This window comes from Pempheris klunzingeri, chromosome 1 (genome assembly GCF_042242105.1).
Source record: "Pempheris klunzingeri isolate RE-2024b chromosome 1, fPemKlu1.hap1, whole genome shotgun sequence".
NCBI lineage: Eukaryota > Metazoa > Chordata > Actinopteri > Acropomatiformes > Pempheridae > Pempheris > Pempheris klunzingeri.
In genome coordinates, this window is record NC_092012.1 from 13,313,835 (window position 1) to 13,334,608 (window position 20,774).

Below are 20,774 nucleotides of genomic sequence, written 5' to 3' on the forward strand. Positions count from 1 at the left end.
CATTCTGCAACCAAATAAGAAGTCAGCTGATGAGCATCACTGAACCTTTGGGAAATAAAAGCTTTCAGCCTGACACAGCCACAAACATGTGGATCTGTGTCACATAACCAAGTCTGGGGCATTGAGTACACAATAATAATTAAACACAGTTAAACACACTCCTCTAGTTTTTCTTAATGAATTAACTATAAACTTAAAAAGGATACGGACAAAACAGCAAGTGACAGTGATGTCATCTTATGAGTAAACTCATGAGCTGAGAGGTTTAGAAGGCGCACAATACAAGTTCTTTATCTGTGCCTCACCAATGAAACTGTTGTCCATTACTCACCACCTTCCTTCATCTAACTTCCCTTCATCTGAACCACAAGAATGCTTCATACAGTGGGCGTATCAAAAACGCCCCATCAAAAAAAAAGTCTGAGATGGAGTTTTTGACAAAAACACACTGAATGAAAATGTGGGACAAGTAAAAGGATTAAAGAATAGGTGAGGACTGACATTTCTGCCATTGAGAAAGAACAATCCATTATTCACAATACATTGTTCTAAGGTACAGAGAGAAATACTGAGCAATGGGGGAAGCAGCAGCGGGTGTCTAGATGACGACAAGTGTGAGCTAAAATCCCGACAAAGCTGTAGGTCAGTGTGCCTGCTCTTCTCTGATAGCCTGAGGCAGGATGTAAGCAAGAGCAGCCACAGCACCCACAGGAAAACACTCCACTTCCTGTTTGCAGGAAATAGCTTCAGCTTCCAGTGAAATCCCTGTGCACACTATTGAAAATTCATCCTAGTATAGCTCACCTCGTCTTACGACCTGCAACCTAAAGAATGTCTTACGTCAGACGTAGAGGGCAAGTTGTTGATTTATCTCATTGTGTTTTTATTCAAATGCACCAAGGTCACACTCTCATTCCTAGTTGGTCCTTCTTTTTTTCCCTCATGGCTATCAGGCACTGCTGTGAGCACACATCCGTAAAAAGGTAGATATTCAGCCCTTTGTTGTTCAAATAAGTACAGTTAACATGTTATTCTGGTGTACTGCAGAGAGGTCAAAACACAACAACAAAACGTGGTTACACCTATTAGGTTAAAGGAGAGGAGAAAAGAGAAGTCTGGCATTTTAGGATCAATATTTAGACTGGCAACTCCGACAGAACCACAACCCTGTACCAGCAGCTCTCCCGTCACTGGGGCGATTTTATCCATGGTAACCGTATCTAACCTCTTACCAGACCCAAAGGAAAGAGTGGGGCAGCAGGGCACAACACATAATTAGAGACACACGCACATGCTCTTTCTGCAGGGCAAAGCACTCAACAGCAAACACATGCAAATGCATGAAAGCCACTAATGTAAGCTTTTACATTCTGTCTTTCAGATTAGTGTGCACTGTGCGGTCCTGTCAAGTGCACATGGAACAACAAATCCAACAAAATATCTGCCGTCACCTTCAGTATTATACAGATCCTTTTTTAGCCATTTTTAGGGCAGGTTGTGACCGTGATGGGAGGAGAGAGGGTTGCAAGTGTGTGCACACACATGGGTGTGCAGATGAGGGCAAGTAGCCAATAGGCAGATGACGATGATGATGATGTTGCAGAGCCTCAGTCAGCTATGATGTACTGTTGTGCTGACATGCTCAAATATGCTTGAGTTAATTAGTCTCAAACAGCAGCTCCACTCCGTCACACAGCTCCCTGAAAACCCTTCCATCAAGGCTCTCTTGAACATAACATAAAGGACACACACACACACACACACACACACTCACACACACACACACACACAAATCTGACTGAAAACTATCTGACACAGAGTCAATGCTAGAATAGTGAGGGTAGGAATAAAATACAAAACCTATAATCCAGGCTTTTGGATTAAAACGTTAATCTGAGCCATGCTTCGCGCTGAAGTCGCGCTGCTGTCTCATGAAAGCAGACAGAGTGAAATGGATAGAGGGATGGATGGACGGACAGACGGATGGATGGCAGGATACAGAACTGAGAGCACTGTCATGAACATACCTCTAAACACAGCTAAATGAAACTGTGGTTATGATTGTGGTCAAATCTGCCACTGACGGCTCCAGGTATGTATTGCAATTTTCTTGCTTAATTTTCTATTTATCACCTTTGTGTCATATTGATGCAAAATAATTCCCAGTTCCTCTGTCTCACACCCACTTAAGATGAAACACACCAATTATCTCAGGGGTATATAACTCCACAATACTCTTGTGAGACCAGATGAAGGCTGGGGCACATGGTGTGAACACTTCCATACGTCCAATTAGATAAGATTAGTACAGCTGAGAGTAAGACTTTGTAAGGAAGTTAGTGCCTGTGCATAAAACTGGCTGCATCAATCAATTAATCCAAACAAAGTCTCCTTTAAGGAATTACTGAGCCAAATCAGTACATTTTTAATGTACAGAGAGCAGTGGTATTGGTTTGGCACTCACTCACTCGCTCAGCACCCCGAGTGTAGATGTCGGTAAAAAGAGGGATCGGTCCTTTTTGGTAGTTGTTTATAGGGAGATTAATTAGATAAAACTACTTTATATATTATGCTCTGTGTTCATAAAAGCTGGTTTAATATATGATGGCCAATTAGGGTGCACACAGCATTTTACTTGATTGTACTGTTAATTGTATTTACTTCACCATATTTACCAATTTACCATAAAGGTAATGTATTTCTACTCAAATACAGTGGGAGCTTCATTGGAGCCTTAGGGTCAGGTGCAGGCTCTGGTTATTTTCACTGAAGACAGTGAAGCTCCGCAGAGCTGATGTGCAGCGGCCTGTTCACTGCTATCCACTGACCCAGACACGCAGCTAGGCTAGGCTAGCATCTCATGTGCAGCTTATCCAGCAGCAAAGTCATCCGAGCTCCACCACACAAACTGTTCTCTGCCTGGAGAGACAAGCAGCGCTGAGGTCACAGAGGGGAGAGTGGTAACTTCTGGTGGGATTCTGATTCTGACTTTCCACTTTTCCCACAATCCTTCCCGTTGGTTTAGTTCAAGCTGTGGGTTTTTTCACGAACTTCAAAGTTTCAAATCCTTTCACACGGCCGATCTCATTCTTTGGAATTGAGGGCCCCCTCTCACTAGAGTGATACCTGTATTTTAAAGGGTTGGCAGATGTTTTGGTGAAGGAATAGTTGTTTTTTTTTTCTCCTTTGGGGTGTGCAGGTGGAGGTGGGGGTGTCAATAACCTATCTCATTTCTGAATTTCTCTGCTGGTCACCTTGTGAAACCATCATTATTTTCCTCCCTCTTGTAGTAATTAAATCAAGTTCAATAAACTAAAAAGGAGTAACATTTGGTTTATGCCTTGGCTGACTTGACCCTGACCTTTATCAGCATTTATTGAGGTTATTTTCTAATCAATGGTATCACATTGGTATCAGTACATATATGGGCAAACATGAAGGGGTGAGGTGAGTGGGTGGACTGAAAACTATGAGGACACAAAGGTGATACACCTTTGTCATTTTATTGTTGTTTCTGGTGTACTGTATCTAGACATAGAACATACACAAACACACACACACCCACTACACTTGTGCTTTGTTTTTGTGTCTGTGGAAACTAGTTGTAAGCCAAGGCATTGAGAATGATAATGAGAACCAGCACTGGAAGCTTTGGATTCAGCCAATCACCGTGTAGTCAACTATCAGTATTCCCACCCTACCCCTCCCATCACACACATACACACTCTCCCCACAGGAATGTGCAGATAAGGAGAAAAGGCTCAAGTCTGTCTCACTCTGCCTGTTTCTCATTCCAAACGGTTTCCCTCACCTTTTCCTCGCCTCACTCTCTAGAGAGATTTTGTCTCCTTTTCCCTTCTTCTGTGTCCCAGACAATGAGCACAAAATGAAAGCAATGCCAGAGACCAACGAAACAATAATGTGATAATATAAAGGTGCCTGGGACTGGGTCAGTTTAATATCATAGAACCAATTTTGTCACAAGAGATGAGTTTTATTAAGTAAAGTAAGTCAGAGTCTGCAGTACAAGCTACCCAGACATCGTCAAACCAATTAACAAATGTGAATTAGTCTGGAACCCCTCAGTTAATTTTCAGTTTCCAAAGGGTGGTATCAATGAGCACAGACCAATATGTCTCTGGATGCAACCGAACAGACCTAAAACCTCTAGGATGATATCCTAACATATTAGACTTAGACTTAGACTTCTTTATTTTATATATCATGGCAGACATTCAAAGCCTCATTTGACCTGATCTTAATAATATCCATCTTTATATGGTTGGCTTCAAATTGTTGATGTGTGTCTTTTCTTGGCATTTAATTAACAATAAATTCTCAATAACAGCAACTATCAGCATGGAAATCCACTTTTCATGGCAACATGCTGCACCAGGTGAGCGTAACAGGTTGTTAAAAGGACAAAAGACAAGAAGCACCGAGTTCAAAGGGTTATAGGAGTGTCTGTGTTGTACTGTCAAAATTGAGAAACCAAAAGACTTGTGTTTTTGGAGTTTGACAAAGATGCTTTGCTCTAAGGCTGGGTTTGACAGTGGTGAAACTCACTGTCCCACATGGGCAAGCAGGCATGTACACATGTACGCACATACACACATTCACATACATGTTAAACAAAGGGCTGATTCAGCTAGGGGTCTTTCAGTCTGCTCATGTTTGCCTTCCTCCACGGTACACACAGGATGACCAGAATTGGCTACTACCAGCAAGGACAACTGAAGAGAGTCTCGTCAGCCACAATGCAACAGCAAAGACTGTACATGACTACGGTGATAAGAGCAGCAGCATTTGAATGTTCAAATGTACACTTGGAGCAGGCAGTTGGAATATTTGACACAGGAGTAAAAACATAATGCTTTTAAAATGTTGCACAACGTCTTTCAAACTACACAACTCTGAACCACGACACATAGTCTGTGGAGTCACATGGTGCCATAAAACAAGAGGCCAAGCCCACTCAATGGAATTCCCAAGCCTTCTGAGGACTTTGCCACAATAGGCATGTTGTGGGGCAGAATCTATAGTGAATTAATGAGTTACTGTTGGAGCGGCCATTTTCCCAGCACTTAACTGGCAACATAATTACCATTCCCCTGAAGAGATGAGATATGGGGGGGGGGTGTATGCATTCTTTAACGAGATGCACAAGCACAGAAAGATATTACATAAATGACTTCTACTGAAATCTAAAAAAAGACTCCTAAGCACCCTTTCTACAGAGGAAGCTTATGCTCTCAGATGCACCTAATGAACTTACAAAGAATGAGTGTTTCACATTTGTGATTAAGCCTTGTCTTGTTATTCGGTGGTGTACCTGTTTTGCTGGGTTTTTTTTTTCTTACGGCTGCCAACTGTAGGCTACAGGAACGGGGAAAACACATCTATGCAGTCCTGATCCAAGTCCTTAAATTTAGATTATCTGCAGATACCCAGCCAGACTTTGTTTATGACTACAACTGCATAGTGCACAGTTATCATCAAGTAGGCCCACATAAATCAGTTGAAGTCTCATTGCCAGCCGAACAGGTCTGCATTTAAAAAAATATATAACCTACATCGAAGCCTTTTTTTCCAGTGACACTTGAGAGGTGTGGAGCATCAGCATGTTATACCATTCACTGAAACTGAAAGCTGCTGTTTGTCTTTTTACTTCCCTAATCCCTACTTTTAACAGGGGAGGACAATTCAAAGTAGTGATAGTATTTATCTTTGAGTATGTTTTCTTATCACTTCACCCATGTTGCTATAGGCCCTCTGAAAAAGACATGTTTTATCATGGTACACACGTACACATGTATGTATATGCATGTATGTTATCCTGTGCTTTCTTCATTAGCGACAAGCCACTAGCGAAACGCTGAATAAAAATCAGTGTACGATGTAGTGTTGCCTAAGGTTATCATGTTTCATGCTGCAGAGAGATAGATAAGGATAACCAGTTGTTTATAGAAAACACAATCAAATGCTGTGCTGTTATATCTATGGTGATGAGAGACAGATTTAGATATGCATGTGGACTAGATTTATATTTAGCAGGAAAAACATTTCTATTATAAGACAAGTTAATAGTTCATGAATTAAAAGCCAATTTCATTTCAAAAAGGTTTCAGAGAGAAGAGAGAAGCTGGGAAATTTACTCACACACACACACACACACACACACACATAATGCTTGTGATGATTATGCCTTATATCATCTAAGGAGGCAGACAATGTGTCCCACAGGATGATTACTCTGTTTCCCAGACAGCAAAGACAGTGTTACACTCAACACTGTGAAAGATAAGCAAATGAACACACAGCAGTATGCGTGTGTGTGTGTGTGTGTGTGTGTGTGTGTGTGTGTGTGTGTGTGTGTGTGTGTGTGTGTGTGTGTGTGTGTGTGTGTGTGTGTGTGTGTGTGTGTGTGTAAAGGCATGTAGGGCAACAAGCCTTGGGATGAATCTGTTCCAGCCTCTTTCTCTCTTCCCTAACCAGCTGAGCCACGGCTGCCACATGCACTCTCTCTTGTCCCTTCCCGCTTCCCCTCTCTCTCTCTCACCGTCCCTCTCTCGTGCTCTCTGTGTCTCACACACACAAAACACCCTGTGTCAAATCCCCTGTGCCTGCAGTGGGAATGATAAATCCCTGCAGAGACCTGCCCTGCCCTGCCAGAAAGGATGCAGGGCTTTGCTAGGCTGGCTGTTTGATAAGGACCAAGGGACTAACCAAGACTCAGGGTTATATGACATCTCCATCCATCTCAATCGAGAACATCAGCAGGTGAGTTAAAGGTAGACCACTTTATTCCAGCAGCCCACATGTTTCTGCAAAGAGAAGTGCAGGTAACACTTGCAATGAAGGGCACATCCCTGTCTGGTCTTCCTGAAGGAGCTCTCTGATGTAACATTCAGACTCTGTCAGGTCACAAGTTAAGCCACTCACACTGCAAAAAGAAGGTGTTATGGATTTTTGGATGAAAGCATAAATGTCTGACTCACAAAACTTTCTAAATTTGCTGACAACTACTAAAAGATTACTGATGATGATGGTTATCTGACTACATGGCCAATGTCTTGTGTCATGTTTTTTTTCTTCAGAAACCAGTTTTGGTGAAAAGTTGAGAAACTTAATTCAGAACCACACCCATGTTATTCCAGAAAATGTGTAGGAGGCAGCCCTCTCGTGTTGATGTCTCAGTGCAGTATCAATCATCTATTGTACATCCTACTTTGAATAACATCCCCCTTAAGGTATGTTATGCATAGCATTGCCAAACCTCAATGAGCAAAATAAAATTTGTGGATTGTTTTGCAAGGCTACTGCTGGCCACGAAGGTCTTTGAGCCACACTGGGCAAGGAAGTTACTCCACCCTGTTCAGCTGATACATTTGCATTTAATAGAAATAGATATTAATGTGCTTTATAACATGCTTTATAACCTGAAAAAGCCCAAGAGCTATAATGCTGTGATTATAGGAGAGAGAGAGAGGCAACCTTTTTAAGATCTGCCATGTGACTGAGATTATAGCCAGTACATCTCTCCCTCCCACTCCTTCCTTTCTCCATTTCACCCCTCCAATAACCCCTCCTCACATCACCTCCTCCCTCAGAAGGCATCTTCTGTTTTCCTTCTTTTTCGCTCTCTGCTATCCACCTGCCTCCTGCTGTGTGTATCTGCCCTGGATTTCCCTCCAGGGATGAAAGGATAAGCAGGTCAGATGTCCTTGATAACTGCCGCACTCCAGAGTCCCCTGGCATTGAAACAACACAAACAGCTGCTTTCTCTCAATGTTTTTATCTGGACTCTGACAGAAGGTGATACTTAAGTAAAAGGGAGCTCACTTTGATTATCACAGTCCACTGTCCTCCGTTTTTCAAAACCTCTCAACAATAAAAACTGGACTCCTCCCTTTATGGGTCGAGCATACTGAATCTGGGCACGTGACCATAATAATAATGCTTAAATTAAGCTTACTCCGTTATGCGAGTTACATCTCATGTTCCATGGACCTATGCCTAAACATTGGTGTTTGACTAATTCAAATGAACACATATTCGTGTTCAGATCCAGATAGGTCACAGCCGCGGACAAACTGGCCCAAAAAAAATGAAACCCAGCTGAACCAACAGGCCTCAGGCTGCTGTCTTCAATATGGGTGACTGGCAGCTCTTATCTTATACCCAGAGACAGCCTACACCTGCTCTCCTTGACAATCAAAGACTCGCCTGTTAGTGTGCGCACAAATAAGTGACAGTCTGTGTGCCGTATGTAGTATCAGTAAGTGGGATTTGCATCTCATATTCTTTTTACACTGAAGCTGGAACTGGACACTGTTGGTGTACTTGTTTTTGGCTCATTCTCCTCCATAAAGCTGGGCAGTAGCTGCTGTTTACAGTCAGCCAGACTGCACTGATTGCCCTTTGCCATGTGCTGCTCTCAAAATGATCTTGATTGTGCCCGGGAGCGTTGTGTGACATCTCTGACCCGGCTTCCCGTGACATGATCGACCACAGCTTTTATTTTCTTTTATTAGTCATTCTTTTTCCATTTAATACCAGTAACCCTTCTTACACTGCCCATTGCACTTCCAGCCATCTTATAAAAAGAATTTCTCTCTTGCCCTGTGTGTGCTTTCTGAATCTGCATGGCAGCAAGCTGTGTGGGAGGGTTTGTGCTGATTTACAAGTTTTAAAATGTGGGTATGTGAAGCCCTTTGGGAAGTTTATCAACAGAAGATTTGATTGATGAGTTATAAACTGATGGTAAAACTCCTCATCAGACGCCAGACACTAACTGTCCCATGCTCTGTTTATCACTTGCTACCTCAGTCCAGCTTCTCCAAAGAGGAAGAGGAGCCTAAGACACAAAACAAAAACACTCTTTTCCTCTCCCGAGCGCTTGGCCCTCTAATTACATTTCCCTCCTTCATTGACGTAAATGGAGATGTGTAATCATCAAAGCAAAATAGAGGCTGTTCTTGGCCTAGTGTGCAACTCTAATTAATACAGCCTCCTCCATCCAAAATGCATTTTCCACTTATTTCCCTCTGTCTTCTTGAAACAAACTCGAAAGGCTGGAGGGACTGCTGATGCGCCAAATTACATTTCTTTTTTGTGTGTTGCATTCACAAAAGTAAGCAGGAATGGCTGAGGGCCAAAACACAAACAATGAGGCCAGCATTTATGGTGGTGCAAAGGAGTTAATGTCGAATCATTGGTGGATTAATGTGGTTTCCAACTAGTCTGATCAGTTAGGTGATTGATACAATTAAAAAAAACAATGTATAAAGTGATAAATCAAGTTCAAATCTAGTTCATATTATTGTTCAATGGTCATTTCCATTGCTTAATAAGTCAGTTTAATTATGCTACAGTTAAATGATTTAAATTTTACTTTACTTAAGTTTACCATCTGACACAGCTTTGTAAAATGACTTGGTTATTTCTTTGACTCAGGACAAAGCCATTCATGATAGTGATGCCAAAGCCTTCTTGAATGACTTAACAGCGTTTCCTTTCCCATCTTCATAGAAACACATCCTCCTCTACACAACAATTATCATCAACAATTACTTTGTATCATCGGCCTGTCATGACAAACTGAAAGGCAGACTCATCACCACCAAGAGTAGATTGGACAAAGAGCCTTCATTGTGTTCACTCTAATTATTTTTGCCAATGTTGTCACCATTGGGTGAATACTAAACGCTTAATGAAACATACTTGACTCTTAATGACAGACTTTAAGTAAACACTATTGCCAAATAATAGCATTACTGACCTCTGAGACTTGGAGTCAACACACCCACAGATGTTACTCTATTCCTGAAAGACAGTACTGCGACGCTTTATTACGGTTTATCATTAACTGTGACTTTGCTTGGCGTGTGACTAATACTGGTGTTATGGCAGTTCATCACAGCTCATCAGGTGGGAGTTAACATACGGTTATTGAGCCATGAACCGCAAAGAAGGCTAACACAGTGGAAAGCAAGTCGTAATGGTTTCACAGATTATTTTGCGATGATGCATGATGGAATCTGTTGCCACAAAATTTAGTTTTCTGTCTCACTGGGAGCGGCTTTGGATGCTTAATGTGTCTGCTGTCTTTGCACTCTTGGCTAATCAGTGGAGGGACCCCTGAATCCTTGTGTTTTAAAGGAGACAGAGCTTTACTTGGCTTTGTGGTTGGACAGGGTGGAAAAATAAAATATTAAAAACCTTGAAGACCTACTCGTGTTACTGAAATAATTCAGGATATTTGTTTATGTAAGAACATCCCAATGAAAACCTCATGAACACTGTAGCTGTTGAATGCTAATGAAAAACCCACTGATATTTCTTGTTTAAATACCATAATCGTAGTAATTTTATAGTTTGTTGGGTATAATCACAGTTTTGTAAAGTTTGGTCACAAAAATTATTTCTGCAACAATATTTTGTAAAACAATAACATTATAAACATGTTATTAACATGTTATGATCCCAATGTCTGACCTTAAATGATAACCCTGAATTATTACCCAGCCCTAATAATAATAGTTTATGCTTAGAATATGAATATGATTCCGTTTCTGTTTTTCAGATGAAAGAAACCATCAACAAAAACACACCCTGAGTGAGTGTAACAAGGTTTAACTGGAAAAGAGGAAGGGACTTCTGTTTTTTTTTGTATAGAAAGTTGGTTAAAACTGACATCAATCCTTGCTATCACCAGAGAACCCCGAGTTATATTTAAGAGACATCAATTAATCACCTGAAGAGCACTATGACAAACACTTATTAAGAGAAGCTGCCACTGCTGCCCATCAGCAATCATCAATGCAACATGATTTCTTCCACTCCTACTTTCCTAGTTTCACTTTAACCAACCATTTTATTTGTGTTGTCACTAAAGCCGTTGTTAACCTACTATTAATGCAAGCATTTTGCTGCTAATTCAAAATTCCTGACAAACACAATGAAGGAAAGCTTTTATTCTGAAGCAGCGGCAGGAAATGTAGTGTTATATACTAAGGACAGTGGCCATGCCAACTCATTGCTTGACAAAAGGCGGTCTATATCATGATCCTGACATTAAGCACTCTTTTGACTGTTCAGGCTCTGATTAGCACTGTTTATGTTACTGCAGAGCATTACTGAAAACAATGTTGCCCCAAGGAAATGAATTGCCAACTCTGTCATCCAGCAAACAACAACGTTCAAAGTCCTACCTGTTGTAACAAAAACTATTTAACACAAACCTCCAGTTCAATACAGAATAATTCAAAATTGAAGCAGAAACACTGGGATCATTGATGAGCACATGAGACACTTTTGGCTCATTACCAACTGCAAGCATACTGTAGTAGTAAGTCTTATATCAAGGTGTGACCACAACCATCATAATGTCACCGGCATGATGGAGTTGGTTTCGTCTAACTGGAACAACCGACCAAACCTGAATATCACCACCTCTATTAGACAAACACAGCACATTCTCCACTTCTGGAAGTGAAACACAACATAAATTCCTACTATGAAAAGAGATGTGTGGAGTGTGGAGACATATAAGTCTAATTTTAGGCTTGACCCACTTTCTTCTATTACTACATTCATGTATTTTTTTTTTTTTTAAAAGACATCACAATTACACGGTACATGTGTGGAAACGTAGAGGTCACCTTCTGATAGAAGCCTGATAAAAGAATATGCTAAAGACTGTACTGCCTCAACACCTGACTTGACCCAGTTTTCAACAAATTCCGTAGGACTGCTTCAGTGATGACTTCAAATCCTGAATACATTATATAAAACAAGAAAATATGCCAGGTTTGTTATTCATCCAGCTGTTGACTGATAGACTGATGAATGGGCAGCAATTCCACATGAATGGCACAGCGCTGCAGGTGGAAAACAACACAAAAAAAAAGCTAGTGTTTCTCCAAAACTGGCTTCAGGTACTTCAACAAGGACCGGCAAGTGAAGGGGTGCCAAACAATAATGAATAGTACGTGTTAATTTACCTAAAGTCTGTACAATATGTTTGTTTGACAAGATCACACTTTGGGTTACAGGTGGCTCTTTCTCCATAAAGGATATCACCACTTTCCTCACTATAATGTTGGTTTCACAAGTGTCCAATAAAAAACAATCTACAAGGAACATAACCTGAAACAAAATCCCTCTCAAAATAGACATGATCACATGTAGTTTGTGGTTTGCTGGCCTATATTTTGGGATCTCTGTCATGGTATAAGGGGATCCCCTGGCAGAATTACTGCCTCAGATGGTCATTTAGTTTTCAGATCTGCTGGGATTTCCTGCCACTGTTTTAATAAACTATTAAGACTCTCGATATCAACAGGTAGCTTAGCTGAGCTGAGACCTACTATGAACACAGCTGGGTGATTTATCAGTGACGGCTTATCAACAGGAACAGCCAGTATAAGTCAGATTATATTGAACCTAGCACTGTAGGGACAGCATGGCTGGTTGTAGGCTTTGAATCGGTGGGTGTAGATTTCAGAATAAGTCCCAAGACAAACACACTCACAACACAAACACCACCACCATTAGGCATACTGTATCACTAGTCCACAAAGTTAAACAGCCTCCTATTTTAGCCGATGCTAGCTCCTCAGGAGATCATACACATTACATAAGCCAGCGGGAACAGTGTTGTTGTAACAAAACGCCTCACATTTGAATTTTATCCGGCCAGGTACCCACCTTATTTGAAGCTTTGGAGGACATTTTACACTCCTATTCCGCTTCAAAAGTGGGAGGTTAAAAGTTGTCGGTGTCTTTGTTTTGATAATCACTTAGGTGAGTGCGCTATTTTCCTTCCAGATGAATTTTCGCCCAGCTGCCGCCACGCCGGGCTACGTTGTTATTTTATTTTATCCGGGACGACGGGAAACATGTCACGAAAAGCCGTGTGGAAAGTCCAAAGTTCATTATCTTATCTCCGTCGCCTGAAACGCTAACGTTAGTCCGCTCAGGTACCGAGTCATGGAAGAAACTCTGGTTGAAAAAAAAGGGGGGCAAATAAGACCGCCTTGCTTTGAATGTTTGGTCGCTAGCCCCTGGATGAAAAGTTGGGAAGAGTAGGCATCACTCGGACGGTGCACTGCAATGGCAGGCTGGGTAAACCTCTCCCTGCTCTCAGCTCTGCGAGCAGCGGCCGTGTCACGTCTGAGCGGACCGCACCACTGCACCCATGCAGGGGGTGTAAGCGTCTGGAAAAACGGGGGCATTGAAAATGTGTCCAATAAAACCCACTCCTTTTAACGATTTTCTGTTAAGTGTGTTTCTATTTTATATTACTACTATATCGTTTTGTTAAACTCGCGTTTCTATGTTATGTTAATGGAAGCTAAAAAAAAGAGCCCCCCCTGTTATCCCGTGGAATAAACAGTCCGGGATACAATAAGGAGAAGCGACGCCGCTGTCCCTGCTGATGCTGAATGCTCACTTTCACTGGGCGATGATAGTGAATGTTGTGTTGGTGTGTTACACAAGGACTACAGTAGACTTTGAAATCTCAAGTTTGTGGGAACAAACTATATTCTGCTAAAAAAAAAAAAAAATCTGTAATGCTTCTTTGTCAAATTAAGTGCAAATTGGTGTAAAATAGTCCACACGAAGCCCACTCTGCACAAGGCAGCAGGATATTTGAGCAGAATATTTAAAAAGTTAGTTGCATGAATAATGTTGTGTCCAATCTCGCTTTTTCGTTTTGAAGTGGGGCGTCTGGTAGCGTACAAAATGAGTCTGAACTAAACAGAGAGTGCTTATTTGAAAACGTTTCTCGGCAGAGAGAAATTGGCAGTGCGTGTGGTTGATAAGTCACCTCACAGGAAACCACAAAAGCCATTCAGTTAAGTTCCTATGACTTCCTAAACCAGACCCCACCCACAGGATGCAACAATCTCAGCTTGTATTGTTTCACAGTTTACGTCTGTTTCTAGCAAACAATATATGCACTATCAAAGCAAAATGATACAGCAGCGTGATATTATGAAATCTTAAGCGATCAGGAGCATAGGAACCCAGAGACGCGCCCTATCTTTTCTAAACAAACTGAGCAATCACATTCCCTCAATCTAGCCCCTCTAACGATCACTTCCTCTGTGTGTGTAAGAGGGCTTGGCGGCAGCGTAGGTGGTCTAAGGGGTTAATTCCCACCAGACATAATCCTGCAAGGCTAAAATACCGCCGGTCAGGAGTAGCAGACACGTCTTGAGGGCTGCACGTAGAGGATGACCTCCAGAAAGGCCAGGTCACTCCGAGAAGAGGATCAAGAGAGATGAAGAACTCTAAAATCTGCAGCCAACACTTGATTTCTAAAGTACGTTTGGGGCAGACATTAACTGGGACATACAGCTTTCACCACAAGGGTTCACCAAAAAAATGCCTGGTAAAATCATATACAAAACAGACACAGCAATGGTAAACACAAATACATACTAGTATTGATGCAAGTCGCTCGCTCCTTCTGAAGCTCCTCAAACGCCTGTCAGGATCGATCAGTGCAGACAGCAGGATGTTTAACATGATCACTCGGGTGTCAACTAACAAAAAAATGCAATGAAAATAACTTGAGCTAGAAAATAATGCTAATCACCTTAAAAAGTGACAATAAACAGAGAAGCTGTTCCCTGTGCTGCTTGTCTCTCACTCTCATCCACACCTGTGATGGTACCTCAGATGTTCTGACAGAGAGGAGCAAGACATTAGTGACACTCCACTGTGATCAAAGCTGTCTTTGTCCTCTGTGCTTGCATCCCTGCTCCCTCCACTCTCTCTTTTTCTCTCTGTCTTTCACAGACGCACACACATACACAGGCACAGAGAGACAGCTCTTACGGGCAACGGGCAGCTTCAAAGCTCAGGTGCGCTCATGGAAGAGCAGGCACATGGAAAACAAAGGCGAACATGCAGGCCCACATTTGGATGGAGCGCATCACAAGGTTCACTCAACCCAGCTCCTCCTGCAGCGAAAAGACTAATGTAGAGTGAAACAGCATAATGTGCACATCCTGAAAATGTAAAGCCTGGCCGTTGATGCGCAGAGAGGCGTTCACGTAAGCAAACACACAATTACACGATGATGAATAAAGAGGAATGCGAGGTTTGTGGTAAACCATTTGTTTTGCATTGGTGAGAGTTCTTAAGCAGATGTTGTTCCCCTGTTTTCATCTGGCCTGAGTTAGGTGTGTGTGAGAGGTGTGCGATCCCTCCTGTGCCCTGTTGACTCAGGGCTGACCTGCAGGTCCAGCAGAGGCCCTTTGTTTCTAAATGATAATAAAAACCTTCTGGAGACATGAGACCAACTGAGGATCTCTATCAATCCCTGTCACATTATTGTAGACCTGGAGGTATCATATTTTTTAGTATGCAAACATTGGTCAGCAATTATTTATGTAGACTTGTTTGTATAGTGGAATAATAACCAGTTTAGATGATAAGGCATGGTGTTATTCAACTTCTTTCTTATTGCCAAAAAAATCCCATGAAAAGACCAAAACTGTCTATGACTTAGTCCATCTCAATAGTTCCTGATTTACCTTTCTCTACCTATTTTTTTCGTACTGTAGAGATTTTTTATTTTTCAAAGATGTAGTTCTTTATCAGAATAGGAGTAAATCATCATTTTCAGTTGTACATTAAGAAATATTTAGTGCACTAGTGAGTTTTTGTGTCAGCAGAACAGAGTCTAAGTTCACGATAATGAGGGATGTGAACAATGAGCTTGTGTTTGGGTAACCATGTAGCTCCATGGCACAGAGGATGAAGCTATATCAGGCTAGACAAGAATAGAATAGAATTGAATAGAATAGAGCATCACCAGCCTTATGCTTTTACCTCACTTTCACTTTGAGAAACTTTCACTTACTGATTATTAATCTGCTCAGTAAAAGCCACACAGGGAAGGGTTGTCATGTAACCCGCTAATGATCAGTATACAGATGTCACATCTCTACTTAAGAGGCCAACTGTTTGTGACCAGATTAGTATCATATGACAGGATTAGCAGGCATCTCTCAAATTCAACCCCCACTTTCCATGTCAATACTGTTCAGGTTTTTGTGGGGACTTTAACAGTGAAGACAAATCTGGTTTCAGGATTTCAAGAAACATGGACTTTACATCTGATAAGCCTCACACACGGGAAAAGGTTCAAGGTTAGATTTATTCATCCATAAAATCAGGGAAATAACAGTGTTCCTATCCTGATTACTGATGGAAATAAATGTAAAATTAAAAAAACATGAATCAAAAACATAATAAAAAATTGAATATTAAAAAGAGACTCCAAAAATCATTTCAGCGATTTAACCTACATCCTTTCTTCCCCATATCTGTTTAAAACCCAACTGTACAAACTCACTTCACCATACAGTCAGCACACCGGCCTCCAGAAGCACTGTGCAGGTCAGCTGCTGAGCAGTCTGTGCCTAAACTGAACAGTAGCATGGTCAATGTATTGATGGATAAAAAAAAAACTGCAGACTGCAGTGCTTTGAGCTACATGATAACAACAGCATGCTCACACGCTCACAATTATGATTTTGACATGCTGATGCTGAGCAGGTATCATGTCGGCCATGCTCACCGTCTTAGTTTACCATGTTAGCATGCTAACATGTGTAGCATTAAACATAAACCACCTAAGCATGAACCTGTGAACCACACATCATGGGACTCCATCACTCAAAGCCACAAATGTGAACCTCATGTTGGGACTCGAGGTCAGGCCAGAGATCACCACTGTTGGAGGGATTCTTTGTCTGGGAGACGTGAATATATAAATAATTTCATGGCAACCCATCGATCAGTTGTTCAGATATTTCAATGTGGATCAATGTAAAGCCATTAGCGATCAGATTGGCTATTAGCAACCATTTTGAGTCTATGGTGCTGTCTTACTCCTGTCTTTCCTTCATCATGTTTCACATAATCCACACACACTCTTTGGCATGCTTTCATGATGTAAAAAGATCAATGGCAGTTGATATTTCTGCTATCATGAATCAGCTGCAATTTTTAGTAAATCAGAGGATGTGTAGTTATGAGGAGCTCTCCAACAATGGCAATAAGAAAACAGTTGCATGAAAATATAAAGATTTTTCCACAGTTAACAGTATTTTTATTCACTGGAGTTGACAATCCTGATATTGTCAGTTTTGTTCTCCCCTAGTTCATCCACGACCACGGAAGTAACATTTCCTTGTGTAAGAATAGTCTGAAGTGCTGTTATTTATAGACACACTCAGTTCCGCTTAGTTCTCCTGATGAAGAAAAAAGCTTTTGGGGTGTTTATTCTATTTATTTATTCATTTTCATTTGCGCACACATACGACTGCATAAAATCTGGATAATGAAAAAATAAGAGATGTGTCAGGAGAAGCCAGGAAGCCACAGGTTTATACAACATGCCCCTCAGCTATAATAATAAGAAACAATATAACAATAAAAAAAAACTGAATTTCACCCTCACAATTGCATGCCTCTGCCAACCAGTCAAGTTTCAGTTTACCTGCATGTCTGTCCAGACTCAAGATTAGTGTCACCAATTCAGTGTTCAACCAAATGTGACATATGGTCCCAATGTCCTCCTCTGTCTCTGATTTTTGGTTTTAAGTTAAACATTGGTCAGAAAAGTGTTTTTGCAGAAGGTTATCATGTCACAGTGAAGTTGACCTTTGACCTATTGGATATAAAATGTCATCGCTTCATCCTTTTTCTCCTATTAGATATTTGTACGAAATGTTGTCATAATCAGTGGATGAATTCCCGAGCTTTGGTCAAAAACATGTTTTGTGAGGACCTTGGCCTTTGACTACCAAAATCTATCCTTGAGTCCAAGTGGACAGTTCTGCCAAATTTGAAGAGAATCCCTCAAAGCATTCTTGAGATATTGCATTCGTGAGAATTGGACAGACAGACTAACCTAAAACATAATGAGACATAAAAAACTAAGCTAGCATAATTAAGGAAAAACCGCATCCGTAGCAACGGTCTGTTGTGCGGAAATAACAAACCATAGATTCCCATAATTGACTCAATCAGAATCAAATATTCAACAAAGCTGTGTAATAGGCAACCGCTATATATATACAGACCCCTTCACTTTTTCCACATTTTGTTATGTTACAGCCTTATTCCAAAATGGATTAAATTCTTTTTTTTCCTCATCAATCTACACACAATACCCCATAGTTTTTTAGAATTTTTTGCAAATGTATTAAAAATAAAAAACTGAAATATCACATGTACATAAGTATTCACACCCTTTGCTATGCTAGGTGCTAGGTGCATCCTGTTTCCACTGATCATCCTTGAGATGTTTCTACAACTTGACTTGAATTTACCACCTGTGGTAAATTCCCCAAATTCAATTGATTGGACTTGATTTGGAAAGGCACACACCTGTCTATATAAGGTCCCACAGCTGACAGTGCATGTCAGAGCAGAAACCAAGCCATGAAGTCAAAGGAATTGTCTGTAGACCTCCGAGACAGGATTGTATCGAGGCACAGATCTGGGGAAGGGTACAGAAAAATTTCTGCAGCATTGAAGGTCCCGAAGAGCACAGTGGCCTCCATCATTCGTAAATGGAAGAAGTTCAGAACCACCAGGACTCTTCCTAGAGCTGGCCGCCCGTCCAAACTGAGCAATCGGGGAAGAAGGGCCTTGGTCAGGGAGGTGACCAAGAACCCGATGGTCACTCTGACAGAGCTCCAGCGTTACTCTGAGGAAATGGGAGAACCTTCCAGAAGGACAACCATCTCTGCAGCACTCCACCAATCAGGCCTTTATGGTAGAGTGGCCAGACGGAAACCTCTCCTCAGTAAAAGGCACATGACAGCCCGCTTGGAGTTTGCCAAAAGGCACCTAAACAACTCTCAGACCATAAGAAACAAGATTCTCTGGTCTGATGAAACCAAGATAGAACTATTTGGCCTGAATGCCAAGCGTCACGTCTGGAGGAAACCAGGCACTGCTCATCACCTGGCAAATACCATCCCTACGGTGAAGCATGGTGGTGGCAGCATCATGCTGTGGGGATGTTTTTCAGCGGCAGGAACTGGGAGACTAGTCAGGATAGAGGGAAAGATGAATGCAGCAAAGTACAGAGACATCCTGGATGGAGAGACAACCTGCTCTAGAGCGCTCAGGATCTCAGACTGGGGCGACGGTTCACCTTCCAACAGGACAACAACCTGAAGCACACAGCCAAGATAACGAAGGAGTGGCTTCGGGAGTCTGTGAATGTCCTTGAGTGGCCCAGCCAGAGCCCAGACTTGAACCCCATTGAACATCTCTAGAAAGACCTGAAAATAGCTGTGCAGCGACGCTCCCCATCTAACCTGACAGAGCTTGAGAGGATCTGCAGAGAAGAATGGGGGAAAAACACCCCAAATGCAGGTGTGCCAAGCTTGTAGCATCATACCCAAGAAGACTTGAGGCTGTAACATAACAAAATGTGGAAAAAGTGAAGGGGTCTGAATACTTTCCGTACTCACTGTATATATGCCTGGATGTATTTGCAATACTACAAGAATTAAAAAAGTTTTGTTGTATGTTAAGTAGCACCACATCATTCACCACACTGATGTTACAATTTTTTCTACAGCACCATACAGGTAGAATCATAGTTTATTGATGCTCTTGATGTTATTCTCATTTAAATGTGTTGAAATTATAGTGCAGCTTTGTCCGCATATTTTGAAAAGCAAAGTAAAATAGATACAGGGTCATACGGTTTATACAGTTTCCTGGACCACCAAGTTATGTGGATTTTAAAAAAAGGTATAATTTTAACTTTTTTTAAGCTCTTTGGGAACAATACCAGTTTCCATGGATGGGCCTAAAATATGTGTGAGAGGTTAAAGTTAGATTTTTTACTAATGAACCACAATTTTCATCATGGCAAGGAGAAGTTTTTTGTCTAGACTTTTAATGCTATCTCTTACTTTAGGCTAAAATTGTGGCTAAAATTGTAATTTATTTAGATTTTCTGAGCAATGTAAAGGACTACCTGAAGTATTATCAGTTTTACTAGAGAGAGAAGCACCCACATTTGCAAAAAAAATACATATAATCATGGCAGTTAAGTTACTGAGAGTGAGCCAGGGTACTTTTGATCTCCTGAAGCTTTTTACTCCAAGAGGAAGAATTCCTGTGATCAACCAACCAAAAAAAAAAAAAAAAAAAAAACCTCTCCTTTTCCTCTTTCTCAGCCTCTCTCTTGCTTTTTCTTTTCTCAACAGACAAGATTGCTGAACCATTTACAACCACTGAGCAGAGACTCTGCTGTAGTGCACCTTTCTGGGCTCCACTCTGCTTTTCAGACGTTTCTCAAGTAGCTTAAAAAAGAAACATCCCAAGTTGAAGAACACAATATGCAGGTCTACTTCTAATCCAACCGCTTTCCTAAATCCGACTGAAAACAGACTGTTGCTTCCTGTGTACCAAGTTGAGTATTAAATGTTGAATCTCTACTTTTTTGTGTAGTGTGTGACCTCCGCCCATTAACGGTCAATATACTGTATAAAACTGGTGAACAAAAAATAGCCATTACGTCATTCTTTCCATCCACGTGACGACCCCATTGTTTGCTGCAGAGTGAGGCTGTAAATTAAAAATATTGCAAATCCCAAGGTACAATCCACAAGGCACTAAGCTCAATCTAGTGTGTGTGTGTGTATTTTGCCAGTAAATACTTAATGGAAAACAATTCAACCTTTTCCCTTCATTGTTGCGATAAGGTAGCATACAATGCA

General features: G+C 41.2%; 1 protein-coding gene across 12 annotated transcripts in view; it reads right to left on the minus strand.

Moving 5' to 3' along the window:
* The window catches only part of tjp1a (tight junction protein 1a), a 98,018-nt gene that overhangs the window by 36,982 nt on the left and 40,262 nt on the right, over positions 1–20,774 (minus strand). Inside the window, exon 1 of one of the 12 annotated variants that reach the window (XM_070836114.1) lies at positions 12,712–13,144. The exons of the other annotated variants lie outside the window; for them this stretch is intronic. Within the exon in view, the coding sequence (XP_070692215.1) occupies positions 12,712–12,735 (24 nt within the window). The 5' untranslated portion in view covers positions 12,736–13,144. Of the gene's footprint in view, positions 1–12,711; positions 13,145–20,774 lie in introns of those variants that run through there. 12 annotated transcript variants of the gene reach the window in all.